The following is a 23,404-nucleotide window of genomic DNA, read 5'->3' as shown; positions in this document are numbered from 1 at the left end:
TGGCACCGCGCATCCCGCCATATCCCACCTCTAAAAACAGAACTCATTGGTACAGTGTCAATGAGCGTGACTTTTTTCCCTTAAATTGCAGCTCCAACACCCAACAATCATCAACCCTCTTCACTCTATCTGTGAAATGGGTGGGCGGGGGGAAATGACGGCTAGGGCCAATTTTAGACGAAACGGGTGAACGACAGGCGGTTGCCATGGTTACGACGGTGGGCAAAATTGCCCGACTGATTGAGTGTCGGCTGAGGGTTCCAACTTTCTGTGCGAGAAGAGAGTGCTTGCCGTAGTAATTTGTCCCACACAGGGAAAATACATTAGCAACCATGGCACACTTCACATCTCATCATGTTATTGTGGGCTCCTAACAGAGAGCAGTGCCTATAGGATTTCAATTAAACCTCTCGTACATTTCCATTTCTTTTTTCAATAAGCGCTATAAAACGCTGGTGTAAACACATTAGTGGTTGGTTTTTAAACTCAACAGGGTGAGAAAAGTAGATCACAATAGGTGAGGAATTGGTATATATTCTGCCTTTATCAGATTTAATAGCTTCTAAATCAGTTTATTTTTTTATGATTTATTTTTATAGGTGAGTGCTTTGGTTTGACCTGTGGCTACATGTAGGTCTGCACAAAGATTGCCTGGCTACTGAAACATTAAAGAGCTGAGGGACCACCAATGCATTCTGGGAGTCGGAGGGGAAATTCAGACAGATGAAAAGTGTCACATTTGAGCATATTTCAGCAAACGTCTGGAAAAGAAAACCCCAGCCATCTGCCATCTTTCCCCCAGCCTCTACCTCCTCCCATTTCATAGTTAGAGTCACTCCCTCCCAGACTCCCTTCAGTCAAACCCACTCTTTTAAATGCAGTCTAAACTGGGCCATTAGGGGGGACTTTAAAGACTGGCACACACCAGACAAACTAATAATCCATGACTTCTTAACCCCTTATGCTCGTGGAAATTGGCCTATATGGATAGGGCCAAATTGAAACAGAATAACTTTAAAAAGCATATGCATGACCATGGTAGCAATTGAAAGAGAACACTGGAGATTATGAGGAAATTATTAGACCAAAGGTGAGGACACAATAGTTCACCTGACACGTCTGAATCCACTACTGATTTTATGTGCATTTTTACATTTACTGCCAGTTACCCTTGTGTAAACATTTTCTGACCTGGTGAAAAGGGATAACACATTACTTCTAAAACATATTTTGTGCTGTGAATCACCAATCTTTTGAAAGCTTTGCAGAATTCAATTTCAGCCCTGCGGTAGCACATCCAATTCAGCTAATTGTGTTCTAATCAAATGTTTTACTGCAGGGCTGGAACAAAATCCTGCAGCCTTTACACCCAGGAGTTTTCCAGGAGTGGAATTGAAAAAACCCTGGAGGGAACAGACTAATGTTGGCTCAGGTCCTACCTTTTGGCCCAGTGAGCAGGGCCTCCGTGGCCTTGCCCCCATCCCCACAGTGGGTCTCGTCAAAGGGCAGACAGTGCTCCCCGGTCCCTGCCACCACCTCCGCGTTACTCTGCAGTTCCTTGATCCCCGTCAGGACCTTGGGCCGGTAGATCCTCCGCGAGTTGGTGTCGGACACATACAGCTGCCCAGTCACTGGGTCGGTGGCCAGGTAATAGCGGTGAGCAGGGTTGTTACTAGGATTGAGGAAATAATTGTGGTTACTGTGATTGCCGCAATATGAACAATCTCAAAATAAACTTGTTTAAAAGGTGTTTTTATGAACAATCCAAAAATAATCAACGCTTTACATGTTTTCCTTTGTTGAATTTAAAGGTGTTTTTCCTAAATAACAGAAAGATAATTTGACATTGAGAATGATAATGACCCCAGAAAAAGGTGCCTCTGTATCTGTTTGTGACTTTGTCATTGTGAATGCCCAATTAAGCTTGTGAGTATTTTTGCATAACAAACGGGTGGGGAATAGGTTTGACAGTCAAGGAAAAGAGTCCGAGAATTTAACAGGATATGACTGGAGTGGGTTTGAGTATGACAAAGCGGCAGCGACAACATCAAGTGTGTCAGATTATTTTAACCGTCATCACTCCCCTGCGCGGGGAAGCCTGTAGTAAATATAGAATGAAGTGTTTATGTTAATGACAGTCAACAACTGAATTGCATTTTGTCGGGTTGTGCTTATTTGCATTCATTTTAAATGCCTCAAAATGTGTCGGGCTCCTTCAGAATGAGTTAGGAGAGATGTCTTCAAGGCTTGCTGCTATTATGAAAAAATCATCCAATGTAAGAACAGAATTAATCATTTTCTATGTAGGGCGCTATATGCCATCAACATACAGCAAGTATAGTAGTATTGACTGTTGAATTTCTATCTTTTGTCAAAGGCAATTACATAAAAAATGTTCCAAGCCAGTTAACCATAATCCTATTACATGACTAAATGACACATTGCACATTGACATATCAAAAGGTCAACTCTTTCCAACTGAGGAAGACACAACTCATCTGTGTGCTCGGAGGCCAATGATAAGCCTGAAACATAAGCTGTTGAATGTGGTTAGAACTTGTTTAACAATCTGGCAATGAAGATAGCCCCAGTAAGTGTTCTTATGTTTAATGGTCCATTAGTCAATACTGTAAGCCTTTGACACTTATGAATGGAATAATGTGAGTATGTTAAAATAAATGTGTGAATGCATTTAAACACAGTGAAAAAAAAGTCATGTTACATTAGAGAGTGTGGTTATAAAACTGGACACCTTTATGAGCCAAACCAGATGATTAAATAATGCCTTAATGGCTTATCAATTTACCATAAACATATGTTCATAAAAAAATACATTCATTCTTAACACACAGAAAGACAGTGACAGAATTGCACCATCATACCTATCAGACCTACCTGTGTCTAAAATCTTTATTTCTTAGGGTGGGAAGAAAGGAAGGAAGCAGAGAAGAGAAAGACAAAGAGAGACCGTAAAAGTGTGTGACTTAAAGGTCTAGGAAAAACACCATAAAAAAGGAGCAGACAATGAAGATTTGTTGTGCAGAAAGGAGAAGAGGGAAAAGGAGGAGTGACTATGTCTTGGAGTTAAACCCTGCACCCATAACTCACCGAGGGGAGAATATATGTTGTGGAGTTAAACCCTACACCCATAACTCACAGAGGGGACAATATAAAAAACTCCCCCACAAGGGAATGCATTGGGCCATTACACCACTGCTTTTTTCTCCATTCAAATCACCAATAGTGCTGAGCGATTCATTCTTTTTGAGGTCAAATCAGTTTCGGTTCGATTATTTAAACAAGGACAACCGTTTTCAATTTAGATTATTATTTTTTAAACATTAAATTCCGTAGCAACACTGTTGTGTTTAATGCATTCTTACAATTAATTCAAATCCAATAATGGTAGTGTCTGACATTACCGCTTATCATTTATTAAGCATAATTTATTCACACTGCTTTACTTTAATAAAATATTTCAGTTGATGTGTATATTACGTTTGTTTTATTTGATGACTATTATTTCATTCCAAGTCATCATCTCTATAGAGCTGCTGCCTATGCTGTATGACAAAATCACTATTTTAGAAGTTCTTCAAAGTAAATAAGGAATACTTTTATGACTGCTGAATACCAACTATCAATCACTTAGATCAGGTATTTTCAAGGAGAGATATGTCGTGAAAGCAACTGCTCTCTTTCCCTATCGATCGCGCATTCCTTGGTCTCTTTTACGTAGCAGGCATAAAAGAAACACAGACATATGTAAGCTCGCAAGGGATTATGGTCATTGTAGTTAATTACCACGTTTCATGCACTGAACTATGTGGAATATTGGCCTGTTGGAAAATACAACTCCTTAGTACATCACGTTTTTTTTCGGTTTAGATTATTTTGCATTATGTGGGTTGAACGCTGTAACACAGATTATGGTCATTGTAGTTAATTAACCACCATTTATTCACATTACTTTACTTAAATAAAATATTTTCAGTTGTTGTGTATATTACATTTGTTTTATTGCGTAACTTTTTTATTTCATCCCAAATTATCATCTCTATGGATTATGGTAATTGTGGTTAATTACCATGTTTTCTTTGCTAAACTATGTAGAATATTGGCCTGTTGGAACCTACAACTCCTTATTACATCACACAGTTCATCCAAATTTACCAAAATGTATGTTAATCCCTCAGCACTAATAACTGAGTATCGGAATATTGATCTTGCCACTTGTTATACAGCTCCATATCTAAATAAAGACTTTATATCCAAAATCCAAATCGTTGGGGCATGCCAGGTTGAGAAGCCAGGTTGGGACTTGCTTACAGATATCTACCCAAATAAAGAAACCACTTGGGTAAATGAGGGATACAAAGTACAGTATGTTGAAATCAGGTGCTCACACACAGGTGGAGTTTCTGAGTAAATTAACTTCTTATGGCTGCAGGGGCAGTATTGAGTAGCTTGGATGAAAGGTGCCCAGAGTAAACAGCCTGCTCCTCAGTCCAGTTGCTAATATATGCATATTATTATTATTATTGGATATAAAAAACTCTGAAGTTTCTAAAACTGTTTGAATGATGTCTGTGAGTATAACAGAACTCATATGGCAGGCAAAAACCTGAGAAAAAATCCAAACAGGAAGTGGGAAATCTGAGGTTGGTCGATATTCAAACCAGCCCCTATTGAATACACAGTGGGATATTGGTTATTGGTCTTTAGAAACTTGACTGAGGCTTCTGCTGTGATGTGGAGCCGGATGGGAGCTGTTTGAGTCAGTGGTCTGGCAGAGAGCTAGGTAATGGTCACTCATTTCACATGATAGCGACCTGCGTTCCATGACTTTACTACAAACATAGGAATTCTCCGGCTGGAACGTTATTGAAGATTTATGATAACAACATCCTAAAGATTGGTTCTATACTTAGTTTGACAAGTTTCTTCGACCTGTAATATAACTTTTTAAAGTTCGGCTGGACCTGCACGAGCGTTTGGATTTGTGTACGAAACGCGCTAACAAAAGTAGCTACTTGGACATAAATAATGGACATTAGCGAACAAAACAAACATTTATTGTGGAACTAGGATTCCTGGGAGTGCATTCTGATGAAGATCATCAAAGGTAAGGGAATATTTATAATGTTATTTCTGATTTCTGTTGACTCCAACATGGCGGATAGTTTTTCTTTCATTTTCTGAGCGCCGTCTCAGATTATTGCATGGTTTGCTTTTTTCGTAAAGTTTTTTTAAAATCTGACACAGTGGTTGCATTAAGGAGAGGTACAGTGGGGCAAAAAAGTATTTAGTCAGCCACCAATTGTGCAAGTTCTCCCACTTAAAAAGATAAGAGAGGCCTGTAAGATGAGGCCTCTCTCATCTTTTTAAGTGGGAGAACTTGCACAATTGGTGGCTGACTAAATACTTTTTTGCCCCACTGTATATCTATATTCCCATGTCTAACAATTGTATTGATCGACATTTATAATGAGTATTTCTGTAAAATGATGTGGCTCTCTGCAATTTCACCGGATCTTTTTGGAACTAGTGAACGTAACGTGCCAATGTATACTGAGATTTTTTAAACATAAATATGAATTTTATCAAACAAAACATACATGTATTGTGTTACATGAAGTCCTATGAGTGTCATCTGATGAAGATCATCAAAAGTTAGTGATTAATTATATCACTATTTGTGCTTTTTGTGACTCCTCTCTTTGGCTGGAAAAATGGCTGAATTTTTCTGTGAGTTGGTGGTGACCTAACATACTCGTTTGTGGTGCTTTCGCTGTAAAGCCTATTTGAAATCGGACACTGTGGTGGGATTAACAACAAGATTACCTTTAAAACGGTATAAAATGGTATGTTTGAAAAACAGTATGTATGAGGAATTTTAATTATGAGATTTCTGTTGTTTTGAATTTGCCGCCCTGCACTTTCACTGGCTGTTGTCATATCGATCCCGTTAACGGGATTGCAGCCTTAAATTAAGCAATCCTTAGCCATGTATAAAAATGGTGGGAAGGATATTATTTTGTCTACCATGGCTATGCCCGCATAGGATGACAATACCGCCCCTCCGCAGGGCACGAGTGGTCACTGAATGGTTTGATGAGCATGAAAACAATGTAAACCATTAACCATGACCGTCTCAGTCACCAGATCTCAACCCATTTGAACACTTATGGGAGATTCTGGCACGGTGCCTGAGACAGCGTTTTCCACCACCATCAACAAAACACCAAATTATGGAATTGCCTGTGGAAGAATGGTGTCACATCCCTCCAGACACTTGTAGAATCTATGCCAAGGGGCATTGAAGCTGTATTTCCTTTATTTGTCAGTGACCTGTAAATACATGCATTATACAGTTTGTCATGACTTGCCCTTTTGGGAGCATGGAGCTGTATCTACATGCAATTTAAATGGCTACCACCCGAAAGACTAGTTATGTGCAGCGCCAGCTGAATATGTTACAAATGGTTAAGAAATCTACAAAACTAAAGACTACACATTCACAGTCTGCAGCTGTATATGTAAAATAGTCTAAGAAACTCAATCGAAGACGAGAGAAGGACATTGAACATTTCCCTATCAAATGACCATTGGTACGTCTGACGGAACACAACCAGAGACTTCTAATGAATTACTCTCCAAAGAAAATGGACCCGGCAATTTCAACAGAGAGAGACGACAAGACATACAAGTGTAAATATGCACATTGCAATTATTTTCGAATGAGCGGCCGTTCGTGTGCAAACTATTAGCATTTCCATGAGCGTAGTTATCAACTGTATGTAGTTGGTCCATTCTGTCTTTACGGCACTTCATCTGTCCCCACCCCTTTCCATTGTCTACCAAGCCATCATATTGGGTTAGTCCACTAAGGATTTTTCATTGTGTAGTTGTGTCATTGTGTAGTAATCAATGTGTAAGTTATCCTGTTTGTGTGTTTATGTAATTCTGTGTGATTATTTAGTTAGTAAATAAATAATTAAGCCAATTTGTATATCGCTGATTCATCATTTATGCTAGGGTTTGTGCAGATATCCAAGAGTTTTGCGACATTCAGAATGAGACTGATAGAAGGTAACAATTAATTTAATGACTGACTGATGACTGAAATGTAAGAGATCTTTATATCTTTAAGAGTTCATTCGGAAAACGGTAACTCGTTAAATACACTTTTTCCACGGTGCCCGAAGATGACTACTTAATTAATTGTTATATGATTAATTGAATTGCGTAATAATTAAATGTAGTTCATTGATTTCATAAAATAATTGTCATCACGTTAATGATAGAAAAGACAACAATTTCTTATATTGAGCAATTCAATCATGTTGGCTTAACGTTCTCCATGCACCTATAAGAGAATGTCTTGAAACATAATGAACAGGCAAGGCGGTTGTGAATGCTGTGTGATTTGTGGGGATGTCTTCTATACTGAAGACTGAAGTGCAATCACTGGTGTTTGCAATATGTGGGCCAGGGTCATCAAATTGATTTTAAAAGATAGACACATCAACTGTAGCCTCTTGGTAGACAGATTTCATAAGCTTTGTTGTAAGTAGCCCTGGCTGTAAAACAGCTTTCATTCTAATCAACATCTGCTGTTTCGGAGTCTGCCAATTGGCAAAATGAAGCTTATTGGTGATTGAGGCCAACTTGGCAAATCAGCCTAAATCAATTGACATGGCAAAAGACATGGAGTCTTTCTCTAATTGTAAAGGATATAGTATTAATTCCACATTATGGTGCATTCGGAAAGTATTCAGACCCCTTGAATTTTTTCACATTGTGTTACGTTACAGCATTATTCTACAATTGATTAAATTGTTTCCACCCTCGTCAATCTACACACAATTTCCCATAATGACAAAGCGTGTTTTTAGATTTTTTAGAAAATGTCTTAAAAAGAGAACTTAAATATCATGTTTAAATAAGTGTTCAGACCCTTTACTCAGTACTTCGTTGAAGCACCTTTGGCAGTGATTACAACCTTGAGTCTTACTGGGTATGACTTTACAAGCTTGGCACACGTGTATTTGGGGGAGTTTCTCCCATTCTTCTCTGCAGAGCCTCTCAAGCTCTGTCAGGTTGGATGGGGAGCATCGCTGCACAGCCATTTACAGGTCTCTCCAGAGATGTTCGATCAGGTTCAAGTCCGGGCTCTGGCTGGGCCACTCAAGGACATTCAGAGACTTGTCCCAAAGAAACTCCTGCGTTGTCTTGGCTGTGTGCTTAGGGTCGTTGTCCTATTGGAAGGTGAATCATCCTCCAGTCTGAGGTCCTGAACGCTCTGGAGCAGGTTTTCATCAAGGTTCTCTCTGTACTTTGCTCCGTTCATTTTTCTCTTGGCCCTGGCTAATCTCCCAGTCCCCGCTCTTGAAAAACATCCTCACAGCATGATCCTGCCACCACCATGCTTCACCGTAGGGTCGGTGCATGGTTTCCTCCAGATGTGATGCTTGGCATTCAGGCCAAATAGTTCAATCTTGTTTTCATCAGACCAGAGAATCTTGTTTCATGGTCTGAGAGTCCTTTAGGTGCCTTTTGGCAAAGTGGGCTGTCATGTGCCTTTTACTGAAGAGTCACTTCCGTCTGGCCACTCTACCATAAAGGCCTGATTGGTGAAGTGCTGCAGAGACGGTTGTCCTTCTGGAAGGTTCTCCCATCTCCACAGTGGAACTCTGGAGTTCTGTTAGAGTGACTACTGGGTTCTTGGTCACCTCCCTGACCAAAGCCCTCCTACCCCGATTGCTCAGTTTTGCCAGGCGGCCAGCTCCATGAAGAGTCTTGGCAGTTCCAAACGTCTTCCAATTAAGAATGAAGGTGGCCACTGTGCTCTTGGGGACCTTCAATGCTTCAGAAATGTTTTGGTAACCTTCCCCAGATCTGAGCTTTGACACCAACCTGTCTCAGAGCTCTATGGACAATTCCTTCAACCTGATGGCTTGGTATTTGCTCTGACATGCACTGTCAACTGTGGGATCATATATAGACAGGTGTGTGCCTTTCCAAATCATGGAAACAGGATGCACCTGAGTCTTATAGCAAAGGTCTGACTACTTATGTAAATAAGGTATTTACATAAGCAAACTTTTCTAAAAACCTGTTTTCACTTTGTCATTATGGGGTATTGTGTGAAGATTGATGAGGGAAAAAAAATGTTTAAGCAATTTTAGAATAAGGCTGTAACTTAACAAAATGTGGAAAAAGTCAAGGGGTCTGAATACTTTCAGAATGCACTGTAAATAGTACATCTGTCCGTTTTCCCATTCCATCACATTTGATACTGTGCAAGTACTCTAAAATGTGTCTGACCACCATGTGCATTGTGAAGATAGTCTCTGAAAACCACTGAATTACAGTTCAAAGAACACCACTTCAGTGCCTTGCAAAAGTATTCATCCACCTTGGCATTTTACCTATTTTGTTGCATTACAAATTGTAATTTAAATAGATTTTTATTTGGATTTCATGTAATAGACATAGACAAAATAGTCCAAGTTGGTGAAGTGAAATTTAAAAAATAACTTGTTTCAAAAAATTATTTTTTTTTAAACCCGGAAAAGTGGTGTGTGCATATGTATTCACCCCCTTTGCTATGAAGCCCCTAAATAAGATCTGGTGCAACCAATTACCTTCAGAAGCCACATACTTAGTTAAATAAAGTCCACCTGTGTGCAATCTACGTGTCACATGATCTGTCACATGATCTCAGAATATATACACCTGTTCTGAAAGGCCCCATAGTCTGCAACACCACTAAGCAAGGGGCACCACCAAGCAAGCAGCCCCATGAAGACCAAGGAGCTCTCCAAACAGGTCAGGGACAAAGTTGTGGAGAAGTACTGATCAGGGTTGGGTTATAAAAAAATATCCTGAACTTTGAACATCCCACAGAGCACCATTAAATCCATTATTAAAAAATTGAAAGAATATGGTACCACAACAAACCTGCCAAGAGAGGGCCGCCCAACAAAACTCAAGGACCAGGCAAGGAGGGCATTAATCAGAGGGGCAACAAAGAGACGAAAGATAACCCTGTGGAAGCTGCCAAGCTCCACAGCGGAGATTGGAGAATCTGTCCATAGGACCACTTTAAGCCGTACACTCCACAGAGCTGGGCTTTACAGAAAAAAGCCATTGCTTAAAGTGTTCGCCAAAAGGCATGTGGGACACTCCCCAAACATATGGAAGATGGTACTCTGGCAGGTGAGACTAAAATTGAGCTTTTTGGCCATCAAGATAAACGCTATGTCTGGCGCAAACCCAACACATCTCATCACCCTGAGAACACCATTCCCACAGTGAAGCATGGTGGTGGCAGCATCATGCAGTGGATATGTTTTTCAGCGGCATGGACTGGGAAACTGGTCAGAAATGAAGGAATGATGGATGGTGCTAAATACAGGGAAATTCTTGAGGAAAACCTGTTTCAGTCTTCCAGAGATTTGAGATTGGGACAGAGGTTCACCTTCCATCAGGACAATGATCCTAAGCATACTGCTAAAGCAACACTCAAGTGGTTTATGGGGAAACCTTTAAATGTCTTGGAATGGCCTTGTCAAAGCCCAGACCTCAATCCAATTGAGAATCTGTGGTATGACTTGAAGATTGCTGTACACTAGCGGAACCCATCCAACTTGAAGGAGCTGGATCAGTTTTTCCTTGAAGAATCCCACTGGCTAGATGTGCCAAGCTTATAGAGACATACCCCAAGAGACTTGCAGCTGTAATAGCTGCAAAAGGTGTCTACAAAGTATTGACTTTGGGTGGTTGAATAGTTATGAACGCTCAAGTTTGGAGTTTTTTTGTCTTATTTCTTGCTTGTTTACAATAAAATATATTTTGCATCTTAAAAGTGGTAGGCATGTTGTGTTAATCAAATGATACAAACCCACAAAAAAAGCAATTTTAATTCCAGGATGTAAGGCAACAAAATAGGAAAAATGCCAAGGGGGGAGGGGTGAATACTTTCGCAAGCCACTGTACACGTCAGATGTCCACCCTTTCAAGATCATGTAACATTTAACCATTTTGATCTGCCTCCAGTGGGGCTTGAACTCACAACCATCTACACAACAACACATGCTGCTCAAAGCCAACCATCTTTGCCAACAGAGACTAGTCTGTCACTCTGTGAGCAGCATGCTGCTTTGTATGTACTCCAGCCAACATGCTATGGGTGAGTTTCACATCCATGCAACCCACTTTGTCTTAAACACCACCTCTTTTTACTACTACCTCAGAAGAAATAAAGAATCAATCTCTAATTCGAGGGCCAAAAGGTCTGAACCAATAGGTCAGAGGTTGTGCACTATTACAGAGCCATGCAAAGCCTCAATATCTGAACTAAAGGGACAAAGGGCCAGCACAAAACAACCGTGCACCACCATTATGATTCCATGCAGAACCTGAACTAGCCTGAGCTCCATGACGCTGGTGACGTTGCCCGATGGGTAGATGCGTCTGATGTAGTTGAAATCGCCCACGTAGAGGCTGCTGTCGATGCCCCACGCCAGGGCCACTGGCGCCAGCAACTTGTTGCCCAGGGCCTGCCCGTTGCAGCTGGGGCACGAGATGCTGCGGCGCCGACCGTTCCCCATCACTGTAGAGATGACGGGAGGCTGCAGCGAGATGAACTGGTTCTCACCGCTGCCTTTGTAGAGGATGCCTGAAAAACAGGAAAAATATAGAGAGTAGTTTCTATGTAATTGATGAGAATGATGACTTTGAGCTGTGCTAATTATAATAATTGTTATAATAATTTTGTTATATGCTGTTTACAACTTTACATAGGTAGAGTGACTACCTATGTGTGCATATTCCGATGTCTCATGAATTGTGATATCATTTTTGTAAGGAACCTGTTTAGTGGGATTCGTAAACTCATCAATTAATAGTAACTTCTTTACAGAACATGATGTTCTTTCAATCTCGCCAGGACCCTTTGCCATTTCCTCCCCGTACTCATGGCGAGGAGGGTTAGACAAATGCAGCAGACAATATACCTTGCAAAAGTAACAGAACTTCAATTGAACTTCATCAGTCATTACAGATAAATATTTGATCGAGGGGAAAATATAACTTTTTTTTTTTCGGGGGGAGGGATATGGTGGAGTAGACTTCAAAAGAAAAAAAGAAGAAAAAACATCAAAGTGGTGAATTGCATACTGGGAGCACTTAATTATTCACACCCTGGCAACGCGTTTTGAATTCCGACACTCTCTCTTCCTCATTACCAGATCGATGGCAGCACTGAACGCCCAGTGTAGCACCGCCGGTTCCCTTGACATTACCCCCGCACATCTCGATGTATGTTTGTCCCTCTCCGATTAGTCCCTTTCATTGATTAATTAAAAGGGGGGGGGGGACTGAAATGAAGACTTTCTCTAGGGAGACCGCTGGCAAGACAATCCCAGTGCTCCGTTTCTTTTTAACAGAGAGCATTACAAATGTGCGGCTAACAAAGATTAATGGGTACGAGGGACGGCATTGTGTGTGACGCCATCAAACGGATGACCTTGGGGATTTAATTGCACTGCGATCCATCTGTCTGCTCAGATACATCCTATGTGAGTGATCTAGCGTTGAACGAGGGCTGACTCGAAAGCAAGTATTCCCGATATCCCTATTGCAAAGTAATAACCAAGTAATTATGGAATAACCAGCACAAGATGTCACACATTACCTTCACTATCATAATGCTGAATTTACCCTAATTACACCAAGTCCCAATGAGAGTACCTTTTTTACATATCCAATATAGAGTTCAGTATAAAAAGCTTGAAGCGTTACACCTTACTAAAAATGAAGATTAAATATTTTCTAAAAATATTAATTTAATGATTAGGTAAATTTGGCAGCCTGCCCCCAGTACCCTACAACCCTACAATTACAATTACACTTACATTGAATTACACTTACAATTAACATTACATTGAGTAATTTATCAGACGCTCTTATCCAGAGCAACCAAGTTACTGTATTCATCTAAAGATAGCTAGGTAGGACAACCACATATCACAGTCACTTCAATCACAGATTTGTCTTCCCATAAGCCATTAGAAAGTCTAATGTAATTAATAAAATACGCACATACATTTTACCCACCTTCTATCTAGCACACACATTAACGGTCCCACCCACTTTACAGTCCCTCTCTCTCTGACAGAATCTGTCTGACAGAGCTACAATATGTCACTGTACCCAGGCTAAGGCCACTGAACATCTGAACATGTTTGTAGGGCTCAACAGCCTTGCTTTAACAGAGGGCATATAGCCACTTTGCAGCAGAGATGGAGGGAAGGAGGGAGGGAGAAGGGGGGAAGAGGTGTAGAGGGAGCATAGCTACAGCACAGGCCTTATCTAGTTAGACAGGCCCCAGAGAAGAGTGAGAGAAAGACTCAAGAGTCCTCGCCAGAGGAGGAGAGGAACACTCTTAACTACATCACAGTAGACTCCTAAGACAGGGAAGGCAAGGGGAAAATGGAGACAGTCACCAGGAGGAGAAGGTCTGATACTATATAGCTATGTCTGGAGTCACCAGGAAAGAGAATAACTGATACTATATAGCTATGTCTGGAGTCACCAGGAAAGAGAATAACTGATACTCTATAGCTATGTCTGGAGTCACAAGGAAAGAGAAGAACTGATACTATATAGCTATGTCTGGATTCACCAGGAGGAGAAGGATTCATACCACATACAGTTGAAGTCGGAAGTTTACATACACCTTAGCCAAACACATTTAAACTCAGTTTTTCACAATTCCTGACATTTAATCCGAGTAAAAGTTCCCTGTCTTAGGTCAGTTAGGATCACCAGTTAGTCCTCCTTGCTCGCACACACTTTTTTAGTTCTGCCGACAAATTTTATTTAAAAAATATATATATATATTTCACCTTTATTTAACCAGGTAGGCTAGTTGAGAACAAGTTCTCATTTGCAACTGCGACCTGGGTAGGTAAAAATGGGTAGGTAAAAATGGGTGGGCTATTTACCGATAGACTATGTACAGCTGCAGCGATCGGTTAGCTGCTCAGATAGCAGATGTTTGAAGTTGGTGAGGGAGATAAAAGTCTCCAACTTCAGCGATTTTTATAATTCGTTCCAGTCACAGGCAGCAGAGAACTGGAACGAAAGGCGGCCAAATGAGGTGTTGGCTTTAGGGATGATCAGTGAGATACACCTGCTGGAGCGCGTGCTACGGGTGGGTGTTGCCATCGTGATCAGTGAACTGAGATAAGGTGGAGCTTTACCTAGCATGGACTTGTAGATGACCAGGAGCCAGTGGGTCTGGCGACGAATATGTAGCGAGGGCCAGTCGACTAGAGCATACAGGTCGCAGTGGTGGGTGGTATAAGGTGCTTTAGTGACAAAATGGATGGCACTGTGATGAACTGCATCCAGTTTGCTGAGTAGAGTGTTGGAAGCAATTTTGTAGATGACATCGCCGAAGTCGAGGATCGGTAGGATAGTCAGTTTTACTAGGGTAAGTTTGGCGGCGTGAGTGAAGGAGGCTTTGTTGCGGAATAGAAAGCAGACTCTAGATTTGATTTTCGATTGGAGATGTTTGATATGAGTCTGGAAGGAGAGTTTACAGTCTAGCCAGACACCTATGTACTTATAGATGTCCACATATTCAAGGCCGGAACCATCCAGGGTGGTGATGCTGGTCAGGCGTGCGGGTGCAGGCAGCGAACGGTTGAAAAGCATGCATTTGGTTTTACTAGCGTTTAAGAGCAGTTGGAGGCCACGGAAGGAGTGTTGTATGGCATTGAAGCTCGTTTGGAGGTTAGATAGCACAGTGTCCAAGGACGGGCCGGAAGTATATAGAATGGTGTCGTCTGCGTAGAGGTGGATCAGGGAATCGCCCGCAGCAAGAGCAACATCATTGATATATACAGAGAAAAGAGTCGGCCCGAGAATTGAACCCTGTGGCACCCCCATAGAGACTGCCAGAGGACCGGACAGCATGCCCTCCGATTTGACACACTAAACTCTGTCTGCAAAGTAGTTGGTGAACCAGGCAAGGCAGTCATCAGAAAAACCGAGGCTACTGAGTCTGCCGATAAGAATATGGTGATTGACAGAGTCGAAAGCCTTGGCAAGGTCGATGAAGACGGCAGCACAGTACTGTCTTTTATCGATGGCGTTTATGATATCGTTTAGTACCTTGAGCGTGGCTGAGGTACACCCGTGACCGGCTCGGAAACCAGATTGCACAGCGGAGAAGGTACGGTGGGATTCGAGATGGTCAGTGACCTGTTTGTTGACTTGGCTTTCGAAGACCTTAGATAGGCAGGGCAGGATAGATATAGGTCTGTAACAGTTTGGGTCCAGGGTGTCTCCCCCTTTGAAGAGGGGGATGACTGCGGAAGCTTTCCAATCCTTGGGGATCTCAGACAATATGAAAGAGAGGTTGAACAGGCTGGTAATAGGGGTTGCGACAATGGAGGCGGATAGTATCAGAATTAGAGGGTCCAGATTGTCAAGCCCTGCTGATTTGTACGGGTCCAGGTTTTGCAGCTCTTTCAGAACATCTGCTATCTGGATTTGGGTAAAGGAGAACCTGGAGAGGCTTGGGCGAGTAGCTGCGGGGGGGGCTGAGCTGTTGGCCGAGGTTGGAGTAGCCAGGCGGAAGGCATGGCCAGCCGTTGAGAAATGCTTGTTGAAGTTTTCGATAATCATGGATTTATCGGTGGTGACCGTGTTACCTAGCCTCAGTGCAGTGGGCAGCTGGGAGGAGGTGCTCTTGTTCCCCATGGACTTCACAGTGTCCCAGAACGTTTTGGAGTTGGAGCTACAGGATGCACATTTCTGCCTGAAGAAGCTGGCCTAAGCTTTCCTGACTGACTGCGTGTATTGGTTCCTGACTTCCCTGAACAGTTGCATATCGCGGGGACTATTCGATGCTATTGCAGTCCGCCACAGGATGTTTTTGTGCTGGTCGAGGGCAGTCAGGTCTGGAGTGAACCAAGGGCTATATCTGTTCTTCATTTTTTGAACGGAGCATGCTTATCTAAAATGCTGAGGAAGTTACTTTTAAAGAATGACCAGGCATCCTCAACTGACGGGATGAGGTCAATATCCTTCCAGGATACCCGGGCCAGGTCGATTAGAAAGGCCTGCTCACAGAAGTGTTTTAGGGAGCGTTTGACAGTGATGAGAGGTGGTCGTTTGACTGCGGCTCCGTAGCGGATACAGGCAATGAGGCAGCAATCGCTGAGATCCTGGTTGAAGACAGTGGAGGTGTATTTGGAGGGCCAGTTGGTCAGGATGACGTCTATGAGGGTGCCCTTGTTTACAGATTTAGGGTTGTACCTGGTGGGTTCCTTGATGATTTGTGTGAGATTGAGGGCATCTAGCTTAGATTGTAGGACTGCCGGGGTGTTAAGCATATCCCAGTTTAGGTCACCTAACAGAACAAACTCTGAAGCTAGATGGGGGGCGATCAATTCACAAATGGTGTCCAGGGCACAGCTGGGAGCTGAGGGGGGTCGGTAGCAGGCGGCAACAGTGAGAGACTTATTTCTGGAGAGAGTAATTTTAAAAATTAGTAGTTCGAACTGTTTGGGTATGGACTTGGAAAGTATGACATTACTTTGCAGGCTATCTCTGCAGCAGACTGCAACTCCTCCCCCTTTGGCAGCTCTATCTATACGGAAAATGTTATAGTTGGGTATGGAAATCTCAGAATTTTTGGTGGCCTTCCTAAGCCAGGATTCAGACACGGCAAGGACATCAGGGTTAGCAGAGTGTGCTAAAGCAGTGAGTAAAACAAACTTAGGGAGGAGGCTTCTGATGTTGACATGCATGAAACCAAGGCTTTTTCGATCACAGAAGTCAACGAATGAGGGTGCCTGGGGACATGCAGGGCCTGGGTTTACCTCCACATCACCCGCGGAACAGAGGAGTAGTATGAGGGTGCGGCTAAAGGCTATCAAAACTGGTCGCCTAGAGCATTGGGGACAGAGTATAAAAGGAGCAGATTTCTGGGCATGGTAGAATATATTCAGGGCATAATGCGCAGACAGGGGTATGGTGGGGTGTGGGTACAGCGGAGGTAAGCCCAGGCACTGGGTGATGATGAGAGAGGTTGTATCTCTGGACATGCTGGTTGTAATGGGTGAGGTCACCGCATGTGTGGGAGGTGGGACAAAGGAGGTATCAGGGGTATGAAGAGTGGAACTAGGGGCTCCATTGTAAACTAAAACAATGATAACTAACCTGAACAACAGTGTACAAGGCATATTGACATTTGAGAGAGACATACAGCGAGGCATACAGTAATCACAGATGTTGAATTGGGAGAGCTAGCTAAAACAATAGGTGAGACAACAGCTAATCAGCTAGCACAACAACAGCAGGTAAAATGGCGTTGACTAGGCAGGGAGGGTCGGATTAACTACACACAGAGCCTGAGTGCGGCTGGGGCCGACAGATAAAACATAAACAAGCAGAATGGAGTACCGTGATTAATGGACAGTCCAGCATGCATCAGCTATGTAGCCAAGTGATCAGTGTCCAGGGGGCAGCGGTGGATGGGGCAGGGAAGCTAGACTGGCGAGTATTATCCAGGTTAAAAAAACTGGCTGGCTGTGCAGAAGGTAAAAGCCACTAGCAGTGGCTAACAATGACTAAATAACTTGTAGCTAGTTAGCTGGTTAGCTTCTGGAGGTTCTTGAATGTGTTCTGAAAATTAAAAATAATAGCGATTCCGTATCACATTGGGTGAGGCAGGTTACCGGAAGGTATAGTCGAATTAAAAATCGAAAAGAGATTGAAAGTAAATATGGGTCCAGTGAGTGTTTGGGACGCAGCGATTCAGGCAGTTAGCAGGCCTGTGTAAACAAGCTAACAGTTAGTAGGCCGGGGCTAAACAAGGTAGCAGTTAGCGGAACGGGGCTAAACAAGCTAGCAGTTAGCAGGCCGAATTAGCAAGCAAGCAGATAGCAAGGGCTAGAAAGTTAGCCTTTGGGGGACGTCGCGAAGGGGTGAGTCTGTTTATGCCTCTTCATGCGGTGACATCGATAGACCGGTTTTGGGTCCGGATATTGTAGCCCAGGAGTATGCTTCGGTGGTAGCACAGGAGCTCTGGCCGGGCAAGCTTCAAGCTAAGTGGATGGAAACACTAGCCAGGAGTAATCATCCGGGGTTGCGGTTAGCTAGTTAGCTAGTGAAGATCCAGCTGAAAATGTTCCGTTTGCGGTGGGAATCCGGTGGGAATCCGGGGATAAAAATAATTGGTCCGTTATGCTCTGGTTAGAGTCGCGTTGTTCGAACTGGCGAGAGCTTTTCCGAGCTAAAGGTTAGCTGATGACCGGTTAGCTGATGACCGCTAGCAATGGTTTGCTGACTGATAGCTGGTAGTTAGCTGGCTAGCTTCAGTTGAGGGGTTCCGGATCCGAAGTAAATATAAATACTTTAGAAAAAAAAGCAGATCCGCGCTACATTGGGTGAGGCGGGTTGCAGGAGAGTATTTAGAAGTTGAGGTTCAGCAAAATGTTTTAAAAGATATGCGAAGAAAAATATGTAAAAAAAAAACTATATATACAAGGGACACGACACGACAAGACGTCTGACTGCTACGCCATCTTGGATCCAACAAATGTTCTATAGGTTTGAGGTCAGGGCTTTGTGATGGCCACTCCAATACCTTGACTTTGTTGTCCTTAAGCCATTTTGCCACAACTTTGGAAGTATGCTTGGGGTCATTGTCCATTTGGAAGACCCATTTGCGACCAAGCTTTAACTTCCTGACTGATGTCTTGAGATGTTGCTTCAATATATCCACATAATGTTCCTGCCTCATGGTGGCAACTATTTTTGGAAGTGCACCAGTCCCTCCTGCAGCAAAGCACCCCCACAACATGATGCTGCCACCCCGTGCGTCACGGTTGGGATGGAGTTTTTCGGCTTGCAAGCCTTCACCATTTTCCTCCAAACATAAGGATGGTCATTATGGCCAAACAGTTATATTTTTGTTTCATCAGACCAGAGGACATTTCTCCAAAAAGTACAATCTTTGTCCCCATGTGCAGCTGCAAACCGTAGTCTGGCTTTTTTATGGCAGTTTTGGAGCAGTGGCTTCTTCCTTGCTGGTTATGTCGATATAGGACTCGTTTTACTGTGGATAAATATACTTTTGTACCCGTTTCCTCCAGCATCTTCACAAGATCTTTTGCTGTTGTTCTGGGATTGAATTGCACTTTTCGCACCAAAGTACGTTCATCTCTAGGAGACAGAAAGCGTCTCCTTCATGAGCGGTATGACGGCTGCGTACTATTGTTTGTACAGATGAACGTGGTACCTTCAGGCGTTTGGAAATTGCTCCCAAGGATGACCCAGACTTGTGGAGGTCTACAATTATTTTCTGAGGTCTTGGCTGATTTATTTTGATTTTCCCATGATGTCAAGCAAAGAGGCACTGAGTTTGAAGGTAGGCCTTGAAATACATCCACAGGTACACCTCCAATTGACTCAAATGATGTCAATTTGCCTAGCAGAAGCTTCTAAAGCCATGACATCATTTTTTTAAATTTTCCAAGCTGTTTAAAGGCACAGTCAACTTAGTGTATGTAAACTTCTGACCTACTGGAATTGTTATACAGTGAATTATAAGTGATATAATCTGTTTGTAAACAATTGTTGGAACAATTACTTGTGTCATGCACAAAGTAGATGTCTTAACCGACTTGCCAAAACTATAGTTTGTTAACAATACATTTGTGGAGTGGTTGAAAAACAAGTTAATGACTCCAACCTAAGTGTATATAAACTTCCGACATCAACTGCAGCTATTTCTGTAGTCACCAGGTGGAGAAGGACTGATACTATATAGCTATGTCTGGAGTCAACAGGAGGAGAAGGACTGATACTATATAGCTATGTCTGGAGTCACCAAGAGGAGAAGGACTGATAGCATACAATGTAGCTTCGTCAGGAGTGTGACTATAGTGGAGCACAACTTGCATGTTTTATCAAAGAATAAGAAATGTACAGCATTAGGGAGGTAATACATTGCTAGTTGTGAAAATAAAGTTGTGATATTTATTTATCAGGCTGAATTTGTTAAGGCCCTCAACCTGCAACCAGACACTGCACATTTATGAAATTGATTATTCCAGTTACTAATAAGCATGCACTCATTAAGAAACTTTCTGTAAAAACTTTCAAATCATTGTGAATTGATGAAGATTTGAAAAAGTGTATGGTTGAGAGGGATGAGGCAAAAGGAATGGAAAATAAGTCTGGCTGCACAACAGATTGGCAAACGTACTGCAAATTGAGAAATCATGTGACTAAACTGAATAAAAAGAAGAAGAAACTACACTATGGAACATAGATAAATTACATAAAGAATTACATTTTGGGCAAAAAGGCAAACTAAGCTTCATCATTCATTGAATCAGATGGGTCATTCATCACAAACTACTTTAAAAAAAAATTTCATTGGGAAGATTAGCAAACTTAGGCATGACAGCAACAAACGCTGACACCACACATACAAGTATAACTTATCAAATTATGAAAGACAAGCATTCTAATTCTGACATCTGTGAAGTGAGTGTGAAAGAAGTGAACAACCAACAATGGCAAGCCACCAGGGTATGACAACTTGGGTGGAAAGTTACTGAGGCTAATAGCGGATGATATTGCCACTCCTATTTGTTATACCTTCAATCTAAGCCTACTAGAACGTGTGTGCCCTCGGGCCTGGAGGGAAGCAAAACTAATTCTGCTACCCAAGAATAGTAAAGCCCCCTGGCTTTACTGGCTCAAATAGCCGACCAATCAGCCTGTTACCAACCCTTAGTAAACTTTTGAAAAAAATGGTGTTTGACCAGATACAATGCTATTTTACTGTAAACAAATTGACAACAAACTTTCAGCATGTTTATAGGAAAGGACAACAAGCATGGCACTTACACAAATGACTGATGATTGGCTGAGAGAAATTTATGATAAAAAGATTGTGGGATCAGTGTGACTTTTGACATTTTCGATCATAGTCTGCTGATGGAAAAACATATGTGTTATGACTTTACAACCCCTGCTATATTGTGGATAAAGACTTACCTGTTTAACAGAACACATCCGTGTTCTTTAGTGGACGCTTCTCCAACTTAATCAGTTAGTCAGTTTTTTTTACTAATGACATGCCACTGGCCTTGACTAAAGCCAAAGTGTCTATGTATGCGGATGACTCAACACTATACCGCCATCGATAAAAGACAGTACTGTGCAGCCGTCTTCATCGACCTTGCCAAGGCTTTCGACTCTTGTCAATCACCATATTCTTATCGGCAGACTCAGTAGCCTCGGTTTTTCTGATGACTGCCTTGCCTGGTTCACCAACTACTTTGCAGACAGAGTTCAGTGTGTAAAATCGGAGGGCATGCTGTCCGGTCCTCTGGCAGTCTCTATGGGGGTGCCACAGGGTTCAATTCTCGGGCCGACTCTTTTCTCTGTATATATCAATGATGTTGCTCTTGCTGCGGGCGATTCCCTGATCCACCTCTACGCAGACGACACCATTCTGTATACTTCCGGCCCGTCCTTGGACACTGTGCTATCTAACCTCCAAACGAGCTTCAATGCCATACAACACTCCTTCCGTGGCCTCCAATTGCTCTTAAACGCTAGTAAAACCAAATGTATGCTTTTCAACCGTTCGCTGCCTGCACCCGCACGCCCGACTAGCATCACCACCCTGGATGGTTCCGACCTAGAATATGTGGACATCTATAAGTACCTAGGTGTCTGGCTAGACTGTAAACCCTCCTTCCAGACTCATATCAAACATCTCCAATCTAAAACCAAATCTAGAGTCGGCTTTCTATTCCGCAACAAAGCCTCCTTCACTCACACCGCCAAACTTACCCTAGTAAAACTGACTATCCTACCGAACCTTGACTTCGGCGATGTCATCTACAAAATAGCTTCCAACACTCTACTCAGCAAACTGGATGCAGTTTATCACAGTGCCATCCGTTTTGTTACCTTATACCACCCACCACTGCGACCTGTATGCTCTAGTCGGCTGGCCCTCGCTACATATTCGTCGCCAGACCCACTGGCTCCAGGTCATCTACAAGTCCATGCTAGGTAAAGCTTCGCTTCTCAGTTCACTGGTCACGATGGCAACACCCACCCGTAGCACGCGCTCCAGCAGGTGTATCTCACTGATCATCCCTAAAGCCAACACCTCATTTGGCCGCCTTTCGTTCCAGTTCTCTGCTGCCTGTGACTGGAACGAATTGCAAAAATCACTGTTGGAGTTGGAGACTTTTATCTCCCTCACCAACTTCAAACATCTGCTATCTGAGCAGCTAACCGATCGCTGCAGCTGTACATAGTCTATCGGTAAATAGCCCACCCAATTTTACCTACCTCATCCCCATACTGTTTTTATTTATTTACTTTTCTGCTCTTTTGCACACCAATATCTCTCTCTACCTGTACATGACCATCTGATCATTTATCACTCCAGTGTTAATCTGCAAAATTGTAACTATTCGCCTACCTCATGCCTTTTGCACACAATTTATATAGACTCTCTTTTTTTCTACTGTGTTATTGACTTGTTAATTGTTTACTCCATGTGTAACTCTGTGTTGTCTGTTCACACTGCTATGCTTTATCTTGGCCAGGTCGCAGTTGCAAATGAGAACTTGTTCTCAACTAGCCTACCTGGTTAAATAAAGGTGAAATAAAAAAATAAAAAAATAAAAAATACATGTCAGCTATTATAGCAAGTGAAATCACTGCAACAATTAACAAAGAGCTGCAGTTAGTTTTAGAATGGGTGGAAAGGAAAAATGTAGTCCTAAATAGTTGAGACAAATCATTCACTAAACCCTAAACCTCAACTAAATCTTGTAATAAATAATTGTCACGTTCTGACCTGTATTTCCTTTGTTTTGTATTTATTTAGTATGGTCAGGGCGTGAGTTGGGTGGGCAGTCTTGGTTTGTTTTTCTATGTTTTAGGTTATTTCTATGTTTCGGCCTAGTATGGTTCTCAATCAGAGGCAGGTGTCATTAGTTGTCTCTGATTGAGAATCATACTTAGGTAGCCTGGGTTTCACTGTGTGTTTGTGGGTGATTGTTCCTGTCTCTGTGTTTTGCACCAGATATGGCTGTTTTTGGTTTTCCACGTGTATTGTTTTGTAGTGTTCGTGTTAATCTTTTGTTATTAAACATGAATCAAAGAAACCACGCTGCATTTTGGTCCGCCTCTACTTCACCTAAGGAAAACCCTTACAATAATGTGTAAATTGAGCAAGTTGAAGTGACTAAACTGCTTGGAGTAACCCTGGATTGTAAACTGTCATGGTCAAAACATGGTGATACAACAGCAGCTAATATGGGGAGAAGTCTGTCCA

The 23,404-nt window shown here is 42.3% G+C and overlaps 1 protein-coding gene across 1 annotated transcript in view; it reads right to left on the bottom strand.

Moving 5' to 3' along the window:
- The window catches only part of LOC139366354 (teneurin-3), a 147,973-nt gene that overhangs the window by 18,258 nt on the left and 106,311 nt on the right, over positions 1-23,404 (bottom strand). The window contains exons 20-22 of the mRNA XM_071103736.1: positions 11,437-11,686; positions 2,896-2,916; positions 1,440-1,672 (exon numbers count right to left, since the gene is read on the bottom strand). Of these exons, the coding sequence (XP_070959837.1) occupies positions 1,440-1,672; positions 2,896-2,916; positions 11,437-11,686 (504 nt within the window). The remainder of the gene's footprint in view (positions 1-1,439; positions 1,673-2,895; positions 2,917-11,436; positions 11,687-23,404) is intronic.

This window comes from Oncorhynchus clarkii, chromosome 14 (genome assembly GCF_045791955.1).
Source record: "Oncorhynchus clarkii lewisi isolate Uvic-CL-2024 chromosome 14, UVic_Ocla_1.0, whole genome shotgun sequence".
Lineage (NCBI taxonomy): Eukaryota > Metazoa > Chordata > Actinopteri > Salmoniformes > Salmonidae > Oncorhynchus > Oncorhynchus clarkii.
This window is presented reverse-complemented; position numbering and strand designations above follow the sequence as displayed.